Source organism: Myotis daubentonii, chromosome 3 (assembly GCF_963259705.1).
Source record: "Myotis daubentonii chromosome 3, mMyoDau2.1, whole genome shotgun sequence".
NCBI classification, from domain to species: Eukaryota; Metazoa; Chordata; class Mammalia; order Chiroptera; family Vespertilionidae; genus Myotis; species Myotis daubentonii.
In genome coordinates, this window is record NC_081842.1 from 210,069,389 (window position 1) to 210,089,090 (window position 19,702).

Here is a 19,702-nt window from a genome sequence, read left to right on the forward strand (position 1 = left end):
CTGGCTGCCAGCTGCCGGCTGGGGCCTTCCTTCATTCCACACCACCCCCTGGTGGTCAGCACATGTCATAGCGAGTGATCGGACTCCAGGTCTCCTGGTCGAACTCCCGAGGGGGCACTTTGCATATCAGCTATATGTGTGTGTGTGTGTGTGTGATTAGAGGCCCAGTGCACAAAATTCATGCAAGGGCCTTGGCTCCGGCCCCTGCCCACCACCACCACCACAGCCAGGGGCCTCTGCTACCTCTGCCTCGGTCCCTGCCTGCTGCGACTTTGTCTGGAAGGAAGTACATCTGGAAGGATGTCTGGTCTAATTAGCATATTTCCCTTTTATTATTATAGGTATTTAGAAAAGAAGCTCCCAAGAGCCCCTTCTCGAGCAGAAGGGAACTTTCCAGAATGGTGGAAAAGGATACGAGACACCCAGGCCTGTCCACCTCCTTGTCCGACAGCCGGCACTCACCTGTGGGGCTCTGCAAGCTAATGGGATGAGAAACTGAATTTGTCATTTAAGTTGGTTGTAATTAATTTTAAAAATTAAGTCGCCATCGGTGACCAACGGCGACCACATGGAACGGCACAGTCCTGGGGCTGCTCTCGTGGCAGGTCTTCAGGTGCCGGGCCTGGGCCACTCCTGCCGAGGGCGGCGGCACTCCAGCTCCCGAACACTCCCCACCCAGAGGCAGCTGCTCTGTCTCTCCCCGTGTCCCGTCTCAAAAAGAAAACCCCTCAATCCAAGCACCGATGTTATTCTCGCCTTTTATTCCAGCATCTCCCAGAGCGCCAATATGTACAGACTTTATTTATACACAGATAATATACACCATATATACGTATTTATATATATTCACACACCAGCCCACACGCTCTCATACACGCACACGCTCACGCCCTCCCAGGAGGGGCGCGGGCCGCCTCCGGACAAGAGGCGCTGGGCTTGCCAGGCAGTTGTGAGGTTTTGTGTTTTGTTTTTTAAAAAAGGCCATTTCCTCAGAGGATTCTTCCCTCTCCACAAACCCAAGCCCCTCCCCCAAACTCTAAATTTTATCTTGTTTTAAAAGGAAGAGGTTTTCCTCTGCTCAGCCAGGACAGTTACTAGAGACCGAGCCCGTCCCCCTGGGTGGTTCCTAGAGACCCAGCCCGTCGCCCTGGGTGGTTCCTAGAGACCCAGCCTGTCCACATGGGTGGGTGCTAGAGACCCAGCCTGTCCACCTGGGTGGTTCCTAGAGACCCAGCCTGTCCACATGGGTAGTAACTAGAGACCCAGCCCGTCCCCTCGGATAGCAACCAGAGACCCAGGCCTGTCCCCCTGGGTAGTTACTAGAGACCCAGGCTTGTCCCCCTGGGTAGTTACTAGAGACCCAGGCCCGTCCCCCAGGGGTAGTTACTAGAGACCCAGGCCTGTCCACCTGGGGTAGTAATTAGAGACCCAGGCCTGTCCACCTGGGGTAGTTACTAGAGACCCAGACCCCTCCACCTAGGGTAGTTACTAGAGACCCAGGCCCATCCGCCTGGGGTAGTAATTAGAGACCCAGGCCTGTCCACCTGGGGTAGTAACTAGAGACCCAGATCCCATCACCTAGAGTAGTTACTAGAGACCCAGACCCCTCCACCTAGGGTAGTTACTAGAGACCCAGGCCCGTCCGCCTGGGGTAGTAATTAGAGACCCAGGCCTGTCCACCTGGGGTAGTAACTAGAGACCCAGACCCCTTCACCTAGGGTAGTTACTAGAGACCCAGGCCTGTCCGCCTGGGGTAGTAGTTAGAGACCCAGGCCTGTCCACCTGGGGTAGTAACTAGAGACCCAGATCCCTTCACCTAGAGTAGTTACTAGAGACCCAGACCCCTCCACCTAGGGTAGTTACTAGAGACCCAGGCCCGTCCGCCTGGGTAGTTACTAGAGACGCAGGCCCGTCCACCTGGGTAGTTATTAGAGACCCAGGCCTGTCCCCGTGGGTAGTTATTAGAGACCCAGGCCCATCCCCCTGGGTAGTTACTAGAGACGCAGGCCCGTCCACCTGGGTAGTTATTAGAGACCCAGGCCTGTCCCCCTGGGGTAGTAACTACAGACCCAGGCCCCTCCACCTGGGTAGTTACTAGAGACCCAGGCCCCTCCACACAGCCCTGGGCAGGTCCCTGGAAGGCGATTCCACCCACATTCCCGGGGGCCCTGGCTGGCTGAAGATCCCACGCAGGCCGAGAGCGGGGCACGGCTGCAGCTGTGCTCCCTGGGTGGGGGCTATAGCGTCAACAACGGCACCTGCCAAATGAGGAGGGTGCTGTCCATCTCCCCGCAGGAGGCCGGCCTCCCGCCCACACCCGAGGCGCTGCCGAAGTTCCGGTAGCCCTGCCCGCCGGAGATGATGGCCACGGAGCAGATCTCCTTGCGGTGGGCATCGCGGGCGCAGGGCCGACTGCGCACCCAGACGTCAGGGTCGTCGGCCATCTCGTAGATGGAGCCGTCCTCCTCGCTGTGCTCCAGGGCGGAGCCATCGGCGGGCGCGGGTTCCCGCACAGAGAGCAGCGGGCCGGGGAGGTGGGCCGTGGAGCGCAGCCGGTACTGCAGGAGAATGCCCTTCTTGCGGGTCAGCTCCCGGCCCACGTGGCCGGAGGGCGCGGGCGCTGGCTCAGGAGCCTGCCCGTCCGGCTTGTCCTCCTCGGCCCTGGGGCCCTCGGCCTCCTCCTGGTCACTCCGTAGGACGTCCAGGGCCAAGATGCTGGTGGCCACGGCCAGGAAGGTCACAGGCCCGCAGTGACCGTTGAGGGAGACCATGCCTTTCCCTGCAGACGTGGGGCAGAGAGAAGGGGCCAAAGGTCCAGAGCTTTAAGCAAGGCACCCACACATCTCTGGGAGAACTGATTGTGGGGTTGGGGGGGGGTTCCATGCTCCAGGCTACCTTCTTGGGTAAAGCAGGAGGACAGGAGTGACCTTTAAAGCACCGGGGGACCCTCAGTGTGAAAGCGCCTGCAGCTCCCTGCCTGAGCCACCCGCACGGCTCAGGGCCTTTGCCCCAGCCATTGCGTCCACCTAGAGAGCCTTTCCCACCCACCTGATCCTATAACATCCTTGGAAGCCCAGCTCGAGCTCCTCCACAGCACATCCTTCTGGAAATCACCACGGAGAGCTCATCACTCCTGTCTCTGTGCCCAGAGTCCCTGGGCGCCCCACTTAGCACCTGCCACCCTGGACTACAGCCGCCCCACCAGACCATCACTCCTTAAGGCTGTGGTCGGCACACTGCAGCCCCTGGAGTGTGGCTCTTCCACAAAATACCACGTGCGGGCGCCCACGTACAGTGCGATTGAAACTTCGTGGCCACACTCAAGGGGCCAAAGAGCCGCATGTGGCTCGCGAGCCGCAGTTTGCTGACCACTGCCTTAGGGGGAGGGTCTCTGCCTGGTACATCCCTGCAACCCCAGGACCCAGCCCAGGATGAACAATATGATCTCTATGATGCAAGCAGGAAATCTCAGAATTTAGGGTTTTTCTTTAGCAGAGAGCTTGAGATCTGGTGGGCTGGCCTCCCTCGGGGCTCCTCCCTCCCACTCACCCCTGCTCTCAGGGAGGAGGCACAGAGCGGCCCAGAGCTCTGGGGTCCTCCCTGGCACACTTGTCCTCCCGGGCCCTGCTGCCTCACATCAGGGCAGGGCTTCCTCTAATCCACACACACACATTTGTACATAGCCCTCACCCCAAGGAGCCCGCAGTTATTTCTATCTCTGGAGCCTGGATGTTTTGGAGCTGCTGTGGGGAGGGAGCAGAATGGGCCCGGCAGAGCGTCTGACATCTGTCAGGTGTCTCAGCCAGTCTTCAAACCACCTGGCCAATATGCACGACTGTGCCCATTTGCCAGAATGGGAGACTGAGGCTCAGGAAGAAAGCGGGAGACTATGGGGCTGAGGTGATTTGATTGCATTGTACCACAGTGCGGCCTGCGATGGCAGAGAAAACTGGAGAACAGACACCCCGCAAACATCTGGGCATGAACACCATGCCCCCAGGTCCCTCCATCTGCAGCTGACCCCTGGGCCCCGACAAGACTTTCCCAGAACCTCACCTGTGATCTTGGGGATGCCTTCCAGCCGAGGCACAGGCAGCAGGACGATGACACCCTGGTCGGTGCCCACCCAGAGCAGGCCCTGGCAGATCAGGAGGCTGGTGACACACACATGCTTCTGGCCTGCAGAGAGAGAGGCCAGTGTGAGCAGCACGCTCCCTGGGGGCAGCAGTGGGTTCTGGGAGCCACCTCAAACTGAGGGAAGGGTATCACCCGGGCTCCTCCGGGGAGACAAGCAAGAAGCTGGACGGGGTGTGGGTAAGAGCTGGGGCGTGGGAGGCTGCGTGCTCAGCCTCAGTTTCCTCCCGTGTAACCTGGGGCTGCTGCAAGGACGCAATGAGGGAATGTCACAGAGCACGGTGCCGGCCCCTGTGAGCTCCTGCATACAGGGGCTGGGTGCTCTGGCACACGGGGCAGGCCCGAGGGCCCACACCAGGGTCACCGCCAGCTGCCTGGGAGTGAAGCCAGGGGGTCCTGGGAAGGTGCAGGTTTGAGGTGAAGAGGAGGTTGGTGCAGACGGGATGCATGGGAGGGGCCAGGGTGGACACGAGAAGCAAAGCAAACTGACAACCTGTTGCAGCCCCTAGCTTTCCAGCCCAGGCTTGACACGTTGCCCACGTGGGCCCTTCCGTCCTGCAGTCCCTGGGCCTGATAGTGCAAAGGACAGCTCCGCGCCAGGGACGAGCATGTTTCTGATGTCGGCCCAGATTAGTTCTTGTTGGCTATCCCCTGGGTAGCCTTTTAGCAAACAGCAATGGCAGGGAGGGTCCCACTGCTCTTCACAGGGAGGAAGACAGTGCGGGCTGCACAGCCAGTGCCGAGAGCAGGGCAGGCAATGACATTTCACAGCCTTGTCCCGAGGATGAAACGTGGTGTGCACAGACGGTGCTGCCCGCCAGTATAGTAGTTGCTGTTCCATTGCCAACAGTTGGGTCAGTGAGAATGGGCGTGAAGGAGAGGCCCAGAGCAGACGCCTGGCTTCCCCGAGGGCTGGCCCGCTTCTTGCCCAGATCCTCCTGCCCCGCTGAGAGGGGCTGATTCTCCCCTAAAGGAAATTCTAACTCACACCACACATCTCAGCAATCACAATGCCACGTGATGTGTGAGATGCTGCTGACAGCGGTGGTCCTCAACCTGGGCCTGCCGTCGGCACCACAGGAGGGCTCACAACCGGGGGCCGACCCCCTCGAGGTGAGGCCCCAAACAGCATTTCTAGCAAAGTCCTCGGTGGCACGATGCTGCCGGTCCAGGGGCCGCACTTTGAGAAAACTTCTTTGGAGCGTCGGCAGCACTCGTGTTTGCTCTCATCTGACGTAAGCCTTGCAACCACTGAGAGGCCTGCAAGGTGCAGATGCTATGCCCATTTCCCAGAAGGGAATGTCAAGGTCCAGAGTTCTCCCAGCTGGTGAGTGCAGGGTCGGGAGCCGCCCTCAAGCCCCTGCCTATTACAGCCCGCACTCCCAATGCCTCTCTGCTCTTGTGCAAATTGCCTCGGGTCCATACGAGGAGGGGTAGGGGCCTCCGCTGCAGAGCAAACCATCTCGGAGGAGAATGCTGGGGCTCCAGTCACCCCAGAAGAAGGGTTTCCATCTTGGGGCCCGCACAGCCTTGTCTAACCCAGCGTGCCAGACCGTCACTCATCCATTCAATGGAACCCTGGGATATTCCCAGCACCTATGGTGTGCGGGATTCCGCCCTCGGTGTGGGAGGCACGGCAGGAACCACACACACCGTTCTGCTCTTGAGGAGCAAACATTCTAGAACTTTCTGGCATGATGCTAATGTTCTCTACCAGAATGCCCAATTATATAGCCACTAACCACGTGACTACTGAACCCTTAAAATGTGGCTAGTGGGGCTGAGGGTTGAATTTTTCATTCCATTTAATTTTAAATGTGGCTACCGTATCCGTGCAGCCCTGGAAAGGGAACATGGGAAGTGAAACATAAACAAGGAACACAAACACTAGCAGAGGATTCCAATGGGGTGATGGAGCAGGGGAGAGGGGTCCTGGGATTTCATACCTCCATCTGCTTCCAGGAAGGATGGGGAGGCAGGTGTGAGGATGCAAGATCAGGATGACAAGGAGAAGGCAGCCACGTCAAGACCTGAGCCAAAGCCTGGGAGACAGCACGTGCAAAGGCCCTGTGACAAGAATGAGCTTCGCAGGTCGGTGGAACAGACTGAAGCCAGTGCAGCTCGGAGACCAGGGCGAACTCGAGATGAGCAGAAGGAGGTCAGGAGAGTGGACGAGTCGGGGTAAGGACTGTGACTGCTCATTCTGAGCGCGATGAGACGCTACCAGAAGGTCTAACAGGTGAGGGATAGACCTGATTTTAGAGGAGCATTCAGCAGTGAGGGAAGAAGGGGGCGTAAGATGGGGACAGAGACGCAATGGTGGCAGGAAGAAAATGAGAAGCCAACAGGTCCGAGATCTGTTTTGAAGCAGAACAACAGACCCGTTGACTGACCAGAGTGGGAGGAGAGAAAGGGGAGGAATCAAGGGTAACTCGGAGGGTTTTGTCTCGTGCAGCCGGGTACATGGCAGTGACACCGGCTGGGATGGGGGAGGAGCGGGCTTGGGGTGGAAGTCCAAGTTCTCCGCCGGATGTGTCGCTTGAGATGCACGTTAGACAGCCAAATGGAGCTGTCAGCAGGCAGGGAGATATATGAGTCTGGCGATGTGATGCAAACTCAAAAAGTCATATTCATAGTATTGATTCAACGTGGAAATGCAAACCACACCGAAGAAAAGTCAGTTCATCACTTGACGGCAGGCACTATTTATTTCACACACAGCATCTGCGGGTCCGTGGGCCGGGACTCTGCCTCACTCCTGCGTCAACTACTAGGACACCTGCAGCCCTACTGGGTGCTCCTGGTCCTGGGAAGTCAGAGCAACAGGCTCAGGCTACGAGCTCCCTCTCATCACCAGCCGTCTTCCCTCCTGGCCCCGGCCAAGGTCTATAACCACCCTCTTCTTCCCCTTCCTTATTTGCTGTTCGCTGTCCCAACTGTAAGCTTCATGAGGGCAGAGGCTTATCTGTGCTCAAGGTCCATTCCCAGTACCACGGCCCATGGCAGACACTCAACAAGTATCCATGAGTAAATGGGTGAATGAATGAATGAATGAATGAAAAATATAGGAAAGTGGAAAAGGACCTGGGTGCTGATATCAATGACTAACTGTGTGAATTAACAAGTCACTTTCATTGATCAATGAATATTACAAACCTACCTAGCTCAATTTTATGGTTATTAGAAATATGCATATACATATACAGCACATATAGAGATAATATATATACAAGGTTGAGCACAGCTCTTAGCCCTAGTACACAATCAATAAAGGCGGGCTATTAGGAAAACAGCTATAATTATTAAAAGGACCTAGACTCTTCCGACCAGCTCCACCAGAGCCATAAACCCACAAAAACAATAAAGCCAAGCGCGGAAACAGTGGCAATTTTTTTCTAGCACCTCACCTCCTGTTCCGGGGCCCCGGGAGCCTGAAGACCAGAAGGAGACCATTTCCTGATGCCCCTGCATCCTCCCGCCCACCCCCACCCCACCCCCCACCCCCATATCCGAAACCCAAAGGAAGGCAGCGAGAAACCCAAAGAGATGCCGGAATTGAGAAATGACTTCATCATCAGACCTCATTCCTCGGCCCTTCCTCCTCCCCCTCCGCCTCGAGGGAAAGAGCAAGGCACCTCACAAACAGTCCGAGAGAAAAAAATCCTAATGGTGGATAAATATTTTATCACAGAGACTTAATGCAGCAGCGCGCAGCTCGCCCGAGCCATCTATCTGGAGATATGCAACTTTAAAAAGCTCGGGCTCTCGGAGAACGTTTTATTAATGACCTGTCTAGTTAAGAGGAGGAGGGAGTTTAGGCTCAAAAATGCATTAATACCAGTCGGGTGCCGAGTGGAAGGCAGGGGTCGGGGGAAGGAAGCGTGATAAATATTTTACGTCCCCTTAAAGAAATCCACGCTTAAAGGAGGAACAAATTTATTACTAATTATGCAATTATTTCATTTGCTGGTGTGGGCGAAGAAAAAACACTTTCTAAATATTTCTAATAAAGAGCGTCCTCTGCCCCATGCTAGCTCCAGCCCAGCATCCCTCGGGTGTGGGGGCCTTCGGGCGTGGGGGCCCTCGGTGTGGTGTAGGAACGGTCAAGCCGGAGGGAGAAGGCCCAGGGCAGTCACCTCCGGGAAGCCCTGTACCCAGGAACCTCAGCCTCCATCCCGCATGTGCCCAGGGCCCAGCCCCAAAGAGGTCTGGCAAGCGTAGGGGTGGCTCTGTCTGCTCTGATGTAGCTGATGAGGGAAGGGCATGGACTCGGAGGGTGGGGGTGAGCAAGGAGCCCCCTAGGAGACACATGGCCCACAGGAGCCAGTGTGACCAGGGATGGGGATGGCCGAGAAGGCATGATGGAGCCGATGACAGTGAACAACACCATCGGGGACTGAGACTTACTCAAGCCAGAGGCTGCACCGTGCCTCCCTGAGAGGCAGGGCCCAAGGAGGAGAGAGGTTCCCCACCCACTCCCAGTCACCGGGCTGCAAAGTGGCAGAGCCAGGATCCCAGCAGGGCCTGCCCGACTCTAGGTTCTGGGCTGTCCTACACGGCATGGTCACGCTCTGACTCAAATCTCGGCCCCTCACCGTACAGATGGGGAAACTGAGGACTGCGCAGTAAGCCTGTGAGGGGCTGCGATGCGCACCCCGGCTCCGGCCTCATCAGCAGCGTGACCTTGGGCCAGTCGATTAACCTCCTGGGCCTCGGTTTACCTGGCTCTGAAATAATCATCCCGATGATGAACGCTCTCCCTTCTCTAAGGGGTAAGTACAAAGAACCAGGCAGCCAGGGGGCGTGGGCCTGTGTGTTGAACGTCCACAGTGAGTCAGCTGCGCCGCTGGGAGCTGGAGTTTTTCCACCTGCAGCCGATCTGCCCACAAATCCACCTCTGGGCCCCGGTAACCGCGACGCTTCCTCTCGCTCTCCCCACTCCCACAGATGAGCTTGACAAGATCGGAAAGGCCCAGAGATTGTGCGACTTTCCCCTTATCCCACTAACTTGAAATAATTTAGCTATCAGCGTGAATGGGGAAATATTTTGTGATACAGAGACACATCTATCATAGCTAAATGGATTTACTGTGTAGAATGGCTAAATCCTATGAAATGAAAAAAAATAAATAAATAAAGCTGCAAAAGAGAAAGACCCATAACACGGGCCCCGCAGGCTCCTCCCACACCCCAGGGAACATGTTAGGGGGCATTTCTCCTCCTGGTGTACCCACCACACCCCAGACCTGGGCAAGGTGCCTTCCCGCACTGATGGCATTTACAGGAGCCGGGGGCCACCTCCAGTCCCATAGAGGGACCAGAGGTTCCGGGAGGCAAAGAGACCTGCCCAAGACCCAAAGGTGATTGAGCCAGGACCTGGGCCCCTCTAAAGCCATCCCTCCCCCCTTACACACAGTGGGACTCTGAAGGGAGTCCGACCTCTTGCGACCCCAGTCCTGCCCCTGGCGGGCGGCATGACCACAGACCGGCCTCCTGACCTGCTGAGCAAACCTCAGTTTCTGCATCTGTACAGCGGGGACAACCCCCACCTCGCGGGGTTAAGATGAAGTGAGACCCTGTGGGTCAAGCGCCTGGGACCTCGCTCAGGTAGGGCTCATGGCAGGGTGGTAGTTAATTACATTCTATCGCTGTTTGTTGTTGATCTTGTTGTTGGGACAAGGTCCCCTGTGGCCACAAGTCAGGGACAGTCTCAACGAGCTGGGAGGAAGCAGGGGCCAGGGTGATTTCCAGGCGCACCACGTGGGGTCAGGAGCCAGGCCTCTGGGGTGAGACAGGCTCCCACGGCCCCCAAAGTGCTGGCCAGCGTGCCCGCCCTTGGCCCAGCCTCACACACGGGAGGTCAGTCTCCCGGCTCAGCTGCTTTTAGCGACGCCGTGGCCCATCTGCCGAGTCCTGGTAACCACTGGCGCCAGGCCCTCAGCCTGCCATGCCTGCTCTGCCCCTGGCCCCAGGGCCCTGCAGCTCCCCAGCTGCTAAGACCAGCCCAGCCTGCAGTGGTTGGGTCAGTCGGCCTGTCTGGTGGAAGCGGGGCCAAGCAGGGAGGCAAGGCGGGCTGTGCAGCTGGCTCTGTGGTCTGCTCTAAGGCCAGCTGTGGGCGGGAATGGGCCCTGAGCAGGTGGCCACCCTGCTCTCCCAACACAGCCTGCGGGGGTCTGGGCGGCAGCGTGGGCAGCAGATGGTAAGGGAGATGCCTAGAGCCAATTCCGCCAAAGCCTCAGACAGATACGGGGCAGGGGTTAGGTGCGCTCCAGCCTTAATCCTCTCCATCACGTCTCACCAACAGCTCTGCAGGAGGAGGCACAGGCCCCGGGGATGCTGTCCAACCCCCGCTCCCAGCCTGGCCAGGGAACTGAAAGGGACAGCCGCCTTTCTTAGAAAAACCTCTAAGAAAAGAGCCCCTTGCTCGGCCCTCGCTCTTCCCCTGCACCTCATCCTGAAGGTGATTCGAGGCAGAATTGGTTTCCTGTCAACCTTAGGAGTGGCAGGTGTAGACAGGCCTGGTTGCCACCCAGAGTGGCTTTTTAGCAGCTGCCTGGCGTGGGAGAGTCCGCTGAGCTCGGAGCCTCACTTCCTGCGAGCCCGCGCCCCCCGTGCTGCAGGCTGAGGGGGCACGTGGTGACAGCGAGCAGGGCTTTAAAAGGACAGCCCCAGGCTCGAATTCTAAACCCTCCACTGCCCGCCTTGGAGGCCCCATTTCAAGGCCGACCTAAGGCTCCCACAAGGTTAATGAGATGGGCTGGCGGGATGCACCTCAGCCGGCCGCCGCTGTCAGCGCCCTCCCTCCACAGGCCCAGGACGAGGCCCCCGCAGGCTCACCTGGCAGGAGGAAGTTGGTCCTGGTGGCGATGTTGATCTCTTGCAGGTGCTCCAGCGTCTCCGTGTGGAAGAGGCGGATGGAGGAGCCGGAGGAGAAAGCCATCCAGACGCCGCTGCCCGCCTTCACCATGTGCGTCACGCTCACCGCCTCATCCTGGTGCGCCTCGAAGCTTTGCTGCGGACAGAGTGGCTGTGTTGGTGCTGGGCCAGCCAAACACCTGGGGGCCAAGCTACTCCGGCCTCTGCCTGAACCAGCTGAGGCCGGAAGGAAACCCAGGAGCCCAGCAGCGGCGCGTTGGTAATTGTTTAACAGGCAGAGGTACCCTGGTGTGTCGTGTCTGCCAATTTCCCTGGTGTAAATACTTCCAACAGGGCCAATCTCAAGCTACCCACATGACATCACTGAACAAGGAGCAGGGAGAAAGTCACACACACCAGGCTCTTAGGAGCTGACAGGCCCCGGCTCTAGCACGCCACCGTGACAGGAGAGAAAGAACTAAAGTCAATGGAAGGAAGCAGCCGCTTACATATTATCTAAAGTTACAAAGGCAACCAGCACAACTCCTGGGAAGAGAGGTGGGTGCTGTGAGCCAAATCCTCACCGTTTACAGTGGGGAGGCAGCACAGAATGTCCAAAATCGGTAAGTCAGGAACCAGCAGGGCAGACAAGTCACAGTCACGCAGGTGAATTGAAAACAGAAACAGGTGACAAGCACTTTCTCCCGGGAAGGTGACTGGGGATGAGCCATTCTGTGCTATTTGATTTTTTTAATAGGTGTATGTATAATTTTGGTCTTCTAAAGAAAACCTCTTTTTTAAAGAGAGAAGACGGAGTTCCATCCACCGCAGGACAAAGTTCTTTAACTCGGCACTCCGCCCGCCTCTGCCTCAGCTCTGCCGACAGCCTCCCTCCACTCCAGGCCGACCCGAGCCTGGGCCGGAAGGACACTCAGAAGGAGCCACACGGCCATGCCTCCGCCCTCACGGTGACCTATGTGCTGTGTGCATCACCCAGCGCCCCCTTTCAGCACCTGAAGACTCCCTTCGGGGTGATGCCCCTCGTCCATGAGGCACCCCGACCGTCCTTGCACCGGACCACCTTCTGCACGCGGTTCTCCACTGTCCAGCCCCGTGACCCCTACGCCACCCTGTGTCTGCTCGGCGCCTCCCACCCCGACTATGATCTCCAACAGCAGACACTGAGCCTCAGGCCCATCAGTGCCCCCTGCTCGGCACAGGGGCCAGCACACAGTAGTAACATTTGGTCACAGAGTGAACGGACGGACCCTTGAGCTTCATCTACAACATCCAGATGTTGCTCCAATGCAGACAACTGCAGCACAGCAGACTGGAAACAGCCTAAGTGCCCAGCCATTGGGGACAGTCAGGTAACTCCGGTGCATCCACTCGGTGGACTGTCCACACCCACTCAAAATCGTTTACACAGACTGTGTAAAGAGCATAGGAAAATGTGAATGGTAGAGCAGCAAGTGCAAAAAAAAAAAAAAAGAGGAAGATGTGAAGACGAGAAACCTGAACGCCCCATGGGCAGGGCCTCGTGAGTGTCCTCCTTCCCTTTCCTCTGTAAAGAGCACAGAAACCCAAAACTGCAGGAAGATGTTGGACAGAACATGGATTTGCTACCAGACCTGCTATTAGAGCTCATTTCCTCAGTAACTGCACAGGCCTGGGCCTCAGTTTCGCATCTGTAAGTGGAAGTTGTCATGAGGTTACAGGGACCTGGGTGAGGGGGAGCTTGGCGCAGGCCCAGTTCCTAATACGGTCTCATTCATTCAACAGATGTTCTTGAGCTCCTACTATGTGCTTGGCATGGGTCTAGGTGCTGGGAAGGTAATGATGAATGAGATCACCCAGGGGCTCTCACGAAGTGTGTGTTCCCAGTGCAGAGACCAGTGAAACAAATAAACAGATAAAGATGACTCCAAATAATTAAAACCGCTGCACAGGAAAAAATATTGGGAGCCATTAAGGTTGGGTGGCCAGAGGAGGTCTCTCTAGGAGGCATTTAATCAGAGACATTAAAAACGTGAAGGAATCAGCCCTGGGATAATGGGGTGAGGGTGGGGAGAGCATTCCAGGCAGAGGGCACAGGAGGTGCAAAGGCCCTGGGGCAGGATGAACTTGCCATGTTTGAGAAACAGAAAGGTGGTCAGTGTGGGGAGCACAGTGCTAAGACGGAGGTGGGAGAGGTGGGCAGGGCCACCTTAAAATCCAGTGAAGAGTTTGATTGTAAGTGCTGGAGGGGGCTGAGCTGGTAAGTGACATGATCGGGTTTACCTTGGAAAGGGGCTCAGCTCATCAGCTGTGTGCGGCAGGAGCCTGGAATTCCGGGCCTCGTGCGAGCTTGGTGAACAGGAAGCGGCAGTAACACGACTTGGCTTGTTTTGCTGCAGAGTCACTCTGGCCAGAGCCTCAACCCAACTCCATACTGTCTCAAATCACCAAGAGGTTTCCCATGGAGACAAAGAAGCCGGTGGGGGTTAGGGGATCCTCCAAGGCAATCAACTCGAAGCTCATTCCTGATCTCATTCCTGATCCAAATGCAGGACCCAGAAGGGCAAGACTTTGAGATGGCCAACAAAATTGCTTTTTCTAAGCCAGCCCCTGATGGCTGAGCTCTGCGTCCCAGCTGGGGGAAGTGGGGTGCTCTCAGGAGGCAGGTTTCTGAGGCTCACCCCTTACTGGGGGACCCTGAGAGCAGCAGCGATAGCTCCCTCTCAGACAGGAAGTTCACCAAGGGCAGGGGCGCATCTCCATCAAAGTGGGGGCTCCCCAGGAGCAAGGAGAGGACAGGGAGCTATTTCCTCCCTCAGACCGGCGGCTCAGACTAGGGGCTCCCGGAGAGTGGGGGTTCTCTGTCCCTCTTTCCTCAGCACCCCACCCCAGTGAAGGCCCAGGTGTGGGAGACTCAGCCAGGGAGCCTCTGGAATTTGGGGAGGCTGAACCCCTCACAGCCTCCACCAAGCCAAGTCCAGACCATGCAATGCCAGGGGGGTGAGAGGGGTGTGAATTTCCATTTCTCTGTCCTTTCACCCCAAAGCTGCTGCCTATAGTCCTGGCAACCCTAGCTTCCAGTTCTCTTTTGTTTTCCTCTCTTTTTTTAACCTTTTTATTGAATCTAGTGGGGTGACATTGGTTCATAAAATTACACAGGTTTCGGGTGTACAATTCTATAAAACATCATCTGTACCCTGCACTGTGTTCACCACCCCAAGCCAAGCCTCCTCCCATCACCACTTATCCCTTTACCCGCTTCTACCTCCTCCCACCCCTCCCTCTGGCCATCACCACACTGTTGTCTGTGTGTGAGGTTTGGGGTTGTTTTGTGTTGTTTAATCCCTTCCCCTTTTCCGCCCGCCTGCACAGCTCTCTTCTTGAGAGGCACCTCCTTCTGGGAAACCCTGGTGGAGGGGGTGTTATCCTCCAGAAGAGCCTGCGCCGGAGACAACTTTCCTGAAAGCCCACACGCAGGCCGAGCGCCTGCTCAGACAGGGCCCTCCCCAGGGCCTTGCTGGGAGAGGCCCGGCGAGGACCTCACCGAAGAGACCCTGAGGCCCAACCTGACTTCCCAGGCCGCCGCCCTCGGTGAGGAGGTGGACAGGCGGATGGGGAACAGGTGCTCAGTCCAGACTTTTCCAAAGGCAGCTCGCACATACTTGTGCACAAAAACACACACACCATCAGGAAGGCGGGTGCGTGCTCACACGTGTGCAGCGAGGCTCCTGCCCGGCTCCTGCAGAAAAGGGAGCATTCCCTGCCTCCGAGAAAGCCAACCCGCGCTGAAACCCAGAGGCCTGGGACCACAGAAAGCTGCCCCCGAATCTGCAGCCAGCCGGCCCTGCTGCTGTCAGAACCGAATTAAAAGAGAAGTCAGTGGTGAAATCCAGGCTCATTTCTCCAGAGGCCTCACAAGTCCATCTCCAGGCCCAACGGGCTTTGCATGAGGCCTGCGCAACCCGCCAACCCAGTGGTAAGGCAGGTGGGGGCAGGGCAAAGGTACATTGAACCACAGCACAGCAGCCCCAGCCCCGCGCTCCTCCATTCTCTCCGGGCTCCCCAGGACCCCTCCCTAAGCCAGGGCACGCAGGGGCGCAGTGGCACGTCAGCATCATGTGCCTGAGGAGGGCTGAGGAAGCGGAGGGCAGCATCCCGTGGGTGTAGGCGGCTGTGAGGCCCAGCCCTCGCTGCCCACTGGGCTCAGGCTGACAAGCCACGCAGCTGGGGAGCTCACTTGCCCAGAAAGGAGCTCAGAAATTGCAGGGGAGGCTGTCACCTCAACAAGGGCAGGGGCGCATCTCCATCAAAGTGGGGGCCTCTCCTTTCCTCCCCCCCCAGGGCCAGGAGATACACTGCCCACCTGGCCCCCCAACTCAGGTCTTGGCTTCCTATTTCTCACCTCTGGATGCCTCCTCTAACCCCTAGTGGTATTGGGGGCCCAGGAGTGGGGGCTTTAAAATGACCCTAGGAATTGGTAGCGGTAGCAGTAGTGGTAGCGGTAGCGGTAATTAAAGGGGAGGGTGTTGCTGAGGAACAGTATATCTACAAATTCTCCAAGGATCACCTGCAGGAGACCTTACATTACAAAGGGAATCTGGTACCTTTGTGATGGGGAGACCTGGCGAACCCACCTGGACCCAGCGATCAAGAAGGGGGCCAGCCTGTATGTCCCGCCTCCTTGGGTGATGTGACAGGAAGTCATATCTGGCCAAGCATCTGGCCACGCAAATCTCGTCATGAGGAAACAACTGGGCAATTCCAGATGATGGCACTTTCTAGAAGACACTGGCTTGGACGTCTCAAAAAAGTCCATATCATGGATACACACACACACACACACACACACACACACACGCACACACGCGCGCTCAAAGGGATTATTCCTGATCAAAGGGAGACTAAAGAGACATGACAACCAAAGGCAACATGCAGCCCTTGCTGGGTCCTGGGTGGGGCTGGGGAGGAGCTATGGAGGATGCTCTGGTGAAAATGTGCACATGGACAGTACATTGATGTCAAATTTCTGGGTACGTTAAATGCTACTGAAGTCACCTAGGAGAGCCTTGCTGAAGTATTTGCACATGGAGGGTGATGATGCCTACAACTGACTTTTAAATGGTTTACCCCAAAAGGGGGGGGCTTTATATGCATAATTGTGGGGTTAGGAATTATGACAAAATGTTAGCTGGCTTACTCGGTGAAGCATACATGCATGCTCATTGTACTATTCTTTCAACTTTCCGGTAGTTTTAATTTTTTTAAATAAAAGTTGAGTAGGGAGAGGCATTTATTTAAAAAAATTAAAAGCTGGCCGCCGGAGGGGAGGCCTGGGCCTGCCGCTGGCTCCCAGCTCGTCCCTGGCCCGGGAGCTGGGTCCCCTCTCTCTGTCCATGGTGCTGGGAGGCTCCGGGGCCAGGGCTGCACACTGGGTGCTCCATGCACGCTGGCTGCAGTCAGGAGCCGGTCGGGGCGCTGGGAAGAAACCTGGTGTCCTGCACCCGCTCACGGCGCCCTGTCCCCTTCGCCCTGTCCCTGCAGCCTCACGGCAGCCCCCCACAGGACTGCACAGAGGGCTTCAGTGAGTGACACGGCCCCAAATAGTGCTGACACAGCCCAACCTCCAGTCGTGCAATATTTATGTGCCTCCAGGTGACGCGCTGCGCTTGGTTTCTAGAAATTCCCAGGTGAGCAGCTCAGAATTCAAAGTCATTAGAGCTAAGATGATGCCAAGGATCCGGGAGGGAACGCTGGGGCTTTCGGGGGCCAGGAGCTGCTGGGGCCAAGGCCGGGGGCTGGCAGCTCTGTTGGATGGGCTCCCACTATGCGCCAGGCTTTTCCCAGGCCGCAGTGTTCCATCCTCACGGAGACCCTTACGAGAGAAGAGGAACGGGCCCAGAAAGGGGACGGGATGAGCCGGGTGACCCACAGGCAGGGGCGGAGCTGGGCATGGACCCAAGCTCAGTGATCTCCCCAGCACCCGCAGGCCCAGCACCCTGGCGGGGTGCAGTGCGAAGGGGCTCCGGCCTCCCGCTCCCTGCTCAGTCACCACCCCTGCTGGCCTGGGAGGCCCATCCTGGGCCGGAGACCAGCCATAGAACCTCAGAAACTCTGCCTCCACCTAACACCCGGCACCACCAGTCCATCCTCATCTAACGGGCGGGACACCGAAGCTTCTAGAACCCGCGGTGCGGAGTCACTCCGTCAGCCGAGGTCACGCTCCAGCTGAGTGATGGTCACTGAGTCACAGTGCTTAGGAGACAGGGGAAGCCAGGATTCCAGCTCAGGGTGACCCACTTGTCCAGTTTGCCCAGGGGGGTCCCCGCTGTGGCACGAGACATCGAGCTCCTCATCCTGGGCAAACCGGGGAGGTGGGTCACCCTCCTGGGACTCCAAAGCCCACACGCAATCTCCGAGCCCCGCACACACACATGAGCCTCGGCCGATGCCTAGATGCTCTGCCGTCAGAATCCGACCCGGTCTAGGCCGAGCGACCACACGCTCCAAGCAGAGCTGCCCTTCCGGGCGCATTTCGTCTTCTTCTTCTTTTTTTTTTTTTTTTTAATACATTTTTATTGACATCAGAGAGGAAGGGAGAGGGAGAGAGAGAGAGAAACATCAATGATGAGAGAGAATCATTGATTGGCTGCCTCCTGCGTGCCCCTTACTGGGGATCAAGTCCACAACCCGGGCATGTGCCCTTGATCAGAATCGAATCTGGGACCCTTCAGTCCACAGGCCGACGCTCTATCCACTGAGCCAAACCAGCCAGGGCATCCCAGGCGCTTTCTGACTGAGGCATCCACCCCACCTCTCACCAGCAGTCAGTTAACGTCTCTGGGTCTCAGTGTGCTCATCTGTAAAGTGGGGATGAGGCCATTCCTGACTAACAAGAGACTTCGCCGGACGCTGGGCTCTCCTAGCTCGGGGCCCCCACGGAAACCTAGAAGGGACAGAGGGACAGACAGCCCCATCAGCTTCAGGACTGAGAGCCAGTCCCAAACTTTTAGCAACCCACTTTGGAACTGATGGTGCAAAGTTTGGTGTCTTTGCTGCATTTTTCTAGAAAGATGGCCAACCGGCACCCAAAAGTTAAACTTCCTTGCGCTAAGGCCTACTTGTCACAGAGCACATAAGAGGGTGGGCACAGAGTTTGGGGTTGACCCCCTGCCACCCCAACCACAGCCCAGGCCGAGGCACAGAGAGCGCCACGGCTGGGAGGCTATCCGGCTGCGGCCGCACTGACATTTTGCCTTTAAAAACAAAACAAATTAAATCCTCCGGCCCACCTGGCTGTTCTGGGGGAAGCGTGAACTCGATATTCTCCTCATTAGTGCTACTTAATTTCCTTTCGTTTTCTTCAATTATGCGAGCCAGCGCAGCGGTTCCTCTCCATGGACACCTGAGGGCAGACCTTTGCATGACCGTGCCCCGGCAGCCACTCACGCCTTGCCCTGTACAAGCAGGTGCCTGGTGCCCACCCCTGGCCCAGCCGTCACAGGGACCTATGGAGGCCGAGCAGTGGAGATGGGACGTGCACCTCCTGCACCTGTGCATGCCCAGGTTGCAGTCACGCAGCTCAGCTCACCTCACGGTGTCCTGCAACCCCCACCAGGAGGCGGGACCCCTGAGCCTCTGATCCGGGGAGGAAGCGAGGCTCAGAACCGAGTGAACCAGCCTGGACAGAGGCGGAGCTCTGTGTGCCTGGCTCGGCCTCCGCATGACACTCACTGTGGCCTGAGATTCTCTTGTCATCTGTTTCCTACTCAGGACAGGCCGTGAGGCCAGGGGTTCAGAGCCAGCCTGTCAGGTCCAAGTCCAGCTCCACCACTTCCTGCCTCAGTTTCCTCCACTTTCAATTGGGGGTGATAATAGAACTACTGCAAAGGGCTGCTATAAGGATTACAGGAGTAGCGACTTGCCAAGGGCTTGGAACAGCCTCTGAGAGGAGTGAGTTTCAATAAGGGTTAACTCCCTGGGGGTGGTCTCTGCCAAGGTGTGACCCCCACCACCACATCCACCCCAGAGGGGCAGGTCCATGAGGACAGGGACCTGGTACAGGGACTGAAAGTGCTGGTCAGTGCCTACCCCTGGGCCAGGGCCTGGAAAGAGGCAGCGTGGACAGTTCTGAAGCAGGGTTTGATGGGAGCTTTGATCTGGAAGGATCCCCAGCAGCCAGGCCTCAGAACTTAATTCCAGGCGTCTGGCTATGGCTGCTCTGCACTCTATTTGCTTCCCAGCTCCAAGAGCAGACCGAGATGCACCTGTAGACCCTGCCTGGGCCCTTTGCCTCTGGTCATCAGAGCACTACTTACACTCTGTGCTCTACATATATCAAGCTTAGCCTGGAGTATGTTCTGTAATTATCCCATTTTATAGGTGGGGAAACTGAGGCACTCAGTGGTCAAGCCAGGAGCTGAAGCTAGCCAGCCCAGCTCCCAAGCCCACAATGACCACCATCCGAGCTGAGCTCGGACCAGGCAGCCGAGGAAGCCAGGAATGCCTCTCCAGGAGGGGCCCGCCAGGCAGACCCTCCCCCACCCCGGCTGCGGGCCGGAGCTGGCAGCACCTAAGGGCTTGAGTGAGCACTCAGCACCGGACGGCTAAACCTCTGCCTGCGTGACCTCACTGGATGGTGACTACACCCGCAGCCCGGCTCTGGCTCGCAATCTCAGCCTCCACTGTACGTGAGGGCCCAGCACAGGGCCCGGCACCC

General features: G+C 57.3%; 1 protein-coding gene across 50 annotated transcripts in view; it reads right to left on the reverse strand.

Annotated features, from left to right (window-relative positions):
* Positions 1 to 741: 741 nt before the first annotated feature.
* Positions 742 to 19,702, reverse strand: part of ARHGEF10L (Rho guanine nucleotide exchange factor 10 like) — a 146,750-nt gene continuing 127,789 nt past the window's right edge. For 7 of the 50 annotated variants that reach the window (XM_059691033.1, XM_059691031.1, XM_059691079.1 and 4 more), the window contains 5 exons: positions 10,972 to 11,146; positions 4,057 to 4,179; positions 1,783 to 2,779; positions 1,605 to 1,748; positions 742 to 1,536 (listed from right to left, as the gene is read on the reverse strand). In XM_059691033.1, coding sequence (XP_059547016.1) covers positions 2,238 to 2,779; positions 4,057 to 4,179; positions 10,972 to 11,146 — 840 coding nt within the window. In that variant the 3' untranslated portion in view covers positions 742 to 1,536; positions 1,605 to 1,748; positions 1,783 to 2,237. The other 43 variants (XM_059691056.1, XM_059691067.1, XM_059691065.1 and 40 more) reach the window with 43 other exon arrangements.